At 61.2% G+C, this 3,912-nt stretch overlaps 1 protein-coding gene across 1 annotated transcript in view; it reads left to right on the top strand.

Moving 5' to 3' along the window:
* The first annotated feature begins 1,761 nt into the window (after window positions 1-1,761).
* The window catches only part of ERFE (erythroferrone), a 6,023-nt gene continuing 3,872 nt past the window's right edge, over window positions 1,762-3,912 (top strand). The window contains exons 1-3 of the mRNA XM_025045427.1: window positions 1,762-1,794; window positions 1,889-2,011; window positions 2,533-2,727. Coding sequence (XP_024901195.1) covers window positions 1,762-1,794; window positions 1,889-2,011; window positions 2,533-2,727 — 351 coding nt within the window. The remainder of the gene's footprint in view (window positions 1,795-1,888; window positions 2,012-2,532; window positions 2,728-3,912) is intronic.

The raw sequence follows: 3,912 nt of genomic DNA on the forward strand, positions 1-3,912 counted from the left end.
CGGTGGCTTTGACGTCCAGCTTTCCAACGAGGGGATAAAAACGCTTAGCTCGCGAAGCTCCGCCGTGGACAGACGGCGCTGGACGCAAAGGCCAGCAGCCTTGCCCTTGGCTTTGGGCCAGTTTTCTTTGGCATTACAGCAAAATTCCACTAGGCCAGGGATAAATGCCGTTTGGGGGGCGCAGAGGAGGTTAGGAAGTAAGTTAAGTGTAAAGTTTCTTCTCGTGACTTGGAGAGGATTGTGCTTGTAAAAGCGTGAGCAAATTACTGACCCCTCCCCCAGTCGATTTGGTGCAATTCCCCGTGAATAACAGAAACTGCCTTCCTGTGGGTGTGGGGAAGTGTTTGGGGGTGCAGACCCCACGGAGACGTGTGACTTCTGGCTGTGAAGGGGTGCTCTTTAGCTCTGCCCTGCTCCTTCGGTCCTGGCTGGCACAGAGGGGGTCAGGTCGGACCCTTCAGATGGGAAGGTGGTTTGGGTTCCACGTGTTATCAAGATGCAAAAGGCACCGTGGGGGCACCTCAGGCCTGGGCCTTTGCGTCCTCAGCATCACACTGGGAAGCACGGGCGCCAAGGACCCTGCCCACCAGTGGAGGTGGCAGCCAGCCCTTCAGGATCCCTGGGAGGGGCCCCCCTGAGGTCCTCGTCTCTACCACCCCAGCCACTTGTCATGGACAGAAGGCAAACCCTGCCAGCCTGCCAGCCACACCCAGAGGAGAGGGTCACCCAATGTCCACATAGTCGCCAGGAAGCAGAGGGGGTTCTGGGGTGCTTCCAAGCAGGGTTCTGGCCTTTCACTGTCTTTGCAGGTCAAAGTGGCACCAGAGGCTCCCAGCTCCTGAGCCCCACTTCAAGGCTGGAGAGCTTGGGGAGCCAGGGCACTGTCCGACACGCACCCACACCACCACTGGCCCATCCCCAGGTCCCCACACCAACCTGGCTCTACCTGTTTCTGCTCCCCCCAACCAAACTGGGGTCTGAGTCCATCCACAGGCCCCTGGCCAGCTGGGAGAGTCAGCTCACCATGCATGTCCGGCCCTCATGGAATACCCCTGCCACGTGTTTGTGCTGAGGGCAGTGTGAGGCCATGAAGGGGGATCTATCTCTGACGACAGGACCTGGCCAGCTCTACAAGCCAGTCCTCCCATCAGCCACCAAGTCAGTGCCCATGACCTCATCTAAGCCCTCCCAGCCGGCAGCCTTGCCCGCTGCCCAGACTATACACGGCCCGGTGCCCAATTGGCCAAAGGCTTCTCCCTGGAAGGCACCTTCTGGAACTTTCCTCAGTGTCAGGACTGGTTAGAATGCAGCATGGACAGGGATGGATATTTCTAGAACTGTCACTGTCCTTGGGTCATGTGTCCCGGATGTCCTGAATTAGATGAGCAGTGCCACGCCCCGGGCACAGACCTTGAGTCATGGCATCTCAGTGCTGGACTGCCTGGACCCCCTAACTGCCCTGGACTGTGACGGCTGAGGTTGGGCTTCCTGGGACTTTGGGCCACAGGGCTTAGTTGAGGGGTGGGGAGCTCCACTGGTAGCTGGAGACCCCGATAATCACAGTTGCCTCTTCCTGGGCACCTGCAGGTGTGGGTGGCCCCATCCTCCCGCAACTCTCCTGGGAGGTGTGTGCACTGCAGCAGTGTCGGGACAGAGCTCAGCACCCCATCTTCCTCTGCCCACGTCCTGGCTCTTCTGCTCCATCGTCTGGTCCATTCCCCAGGGGTCATCCCCAGGGGCTGTGTTGGCTTTGAGGGCACGATGATTGACGAGGACGGGATCGAAGTGCTGAAGGCCAGTCCTGCACAGCGACCTTCTGAAGTGTCCCAGCAGGCGCCCACTGTGGGGGCACGGGGCGGTAAGTGACCCGATGGCTCCTGCGTTCTAGGGTCCCAGCACTGAGCGAGCACACAGCATCGACCCCTGGGACACTTGGATGCTCTTCGTCAGGCAGAGTGACAAGGGTGTTAACGGCAAGAGAGGGAGCAGAGGCAAAGCCAAGAAGTTGAAGGTGAGCAGGGGAGCCCCATGAGTGTGTGTGCGCGTGTGCGCGTGCAAACGTGAGAGGCCTCCCCCACCCAGCCCACCGCCATCCCCACACCCCATGCCACTCACCAGCCCCCGCTGGCACACCTCGCACATTTGACCCAGCACAGACCCTCACTCTCAGCCTGGATCGGAGAACACAGAAAGTGCCAAGCTGGGGGCCCAGGGGACCCCAAGTTTGGGACCTGTTGCGACCGTTTACCCTGCACCCCTGGAACACCAGGCAGCCCCTTCTCTTCCGGCCGCATCCTGGTGCGGGAGGCCTTGGCTGGCCCAGAGGGCGGCTTTCCAAGCACCGCTCCCCCACCCCCCACGTCCCCGCCTGCTCTGGGGTCCGAGGACCCTGCAGCTGACCTCTACCTTGGAGGTTGGGGGTCAAAGTGGGAGCGCCTCTTGCCTGCCTTAGTGGCAAGAGCTTGCAGGGCAGAGGCCCAGGGTTCCCAGCCTGCCCATTTCAATGTCCTCATGGCCAAGGTTGCCTTTCAGCTCGGCCTGCCAGGGCCCCCAGGGCCTCCTGGCCCCCAGGGCCCCCCAGGCCCCATCATCCCACCCGAGGTGCTGCTGAAGGAGTTCCAGCTGCAGCTGAAAGGTAGGGGTGCACGCCACGTGGGCACATACCCCGGTGTGAGGGGGGCCGGGGGAAGGTCTCCTCAGCATGTCGGCAGCACCCAAGGAGGCCTCTGAGCTGTTCCGGACTCAGGGTCCACCCAGCCGGCCTGGGTCAGGCCAAGAGTCAGGGGCCGGGGGTGGGAGAGCGCTGAGGAGGGTGCTAGCAGACGAAGGTGGACTTGACCACCTCATGCTCGGTCGGTGCTCAGGGACTAGCAGCCACGCCCCACCTGGAACTCAGGTGAGCCCAGCAAAGGCCCAGAGGCCTGAACCTATACCCCGAGGTGGGGACTGCCAGGGCGGAGTCAGGGCCCCTTAAGCTGTGCAAGATGCTCCTCTGACTCCACAGGGTCACCAGAGAGATCTGAGGTCATCCAGCCAATACAGAGCCTTGACCCAACCGCTTTCCATCAGTCACCTCTGTCCCTCCCTCTGACAGATCTCAGCTGCTGGCACGGAGAAGCATGGGAGGGCACCAGGAGGCTGCCCAAGAAGGGCGGGCAGGACAGTGTACAGGGGCAGCACAGGGTGGAGCCCAGGCTGGCATCCCCAGGTCACCGCCCAGGCCAGCTTGAGTCGCTTAACTGGAAGGCACAGAGAGACAGCAGAGCTGAGCTGGGCTGTCGTGCTGGAGGATGGCCCTGAACTGTGTGGCCAGCTGCTGGTCCGGGCTCAGGTTATTTGCTAGATTAATTTTATTGTGAAGAGCTTGTGAGAGAGCCTCTTCCCCCATCGGTTCACTGAAGTGTTCATTAAACACACCAGCTTCCGGGGCTGAATCTCCATGCTATTTGCAGTGTAGCTGCAATAATTATTTGTACCCAGCTTCCTTCCCCAAATGCCCAGGGCTGGTTGATCTGACTGCATTTGCTAATATGATAAAAACAAACATAAAAACAAACAAGCCAGCAGCGCCAAAAGGGAAGTGCAGGTAGCGTAGGGAGGTGAGGCAGAGAACAAGGGCCTTGGGTGTGAGGCTGCCCTGAGCTTCCTGGTAGCCAAAGCGTAAAGGGAAACCGGAGCGCCCGCGGGATCAGGGAGCAAAGTGTCTGCGGGCCCTGCAGGCAGGCCCAGAGGGATCTCTCGCGCTGGGTTTTGGGGAACGGGTCCGGGGCTCAGAAGGGAAGGTGAGCGGGCCCGACACGCGGCCACTGCCTGCTCTGTACCAGGCGCGGTGCAGCAGCGCGAGGAGCCCTGCACGCGAGGCCCCGCCGCGGCCAGGGCCACCACCCCGGACGCCGAGGATGAGGTGTCGGG

The sequence above is a fragment of the Pteropus alecto genome, unplaced genomic scaffold (assembly GCF_000325575.1).
Source record: "Pteropus alecto unplaced genomic scaffold, ASM32557v1 scaffold143, whole genome shotgun sequence".
Lineage (NCBI taxonomy): Eukaryota > Metazoa > Chordata > Mammalia > Chiroptera > Pteropodidae > Pteropus > Pteropus alecto.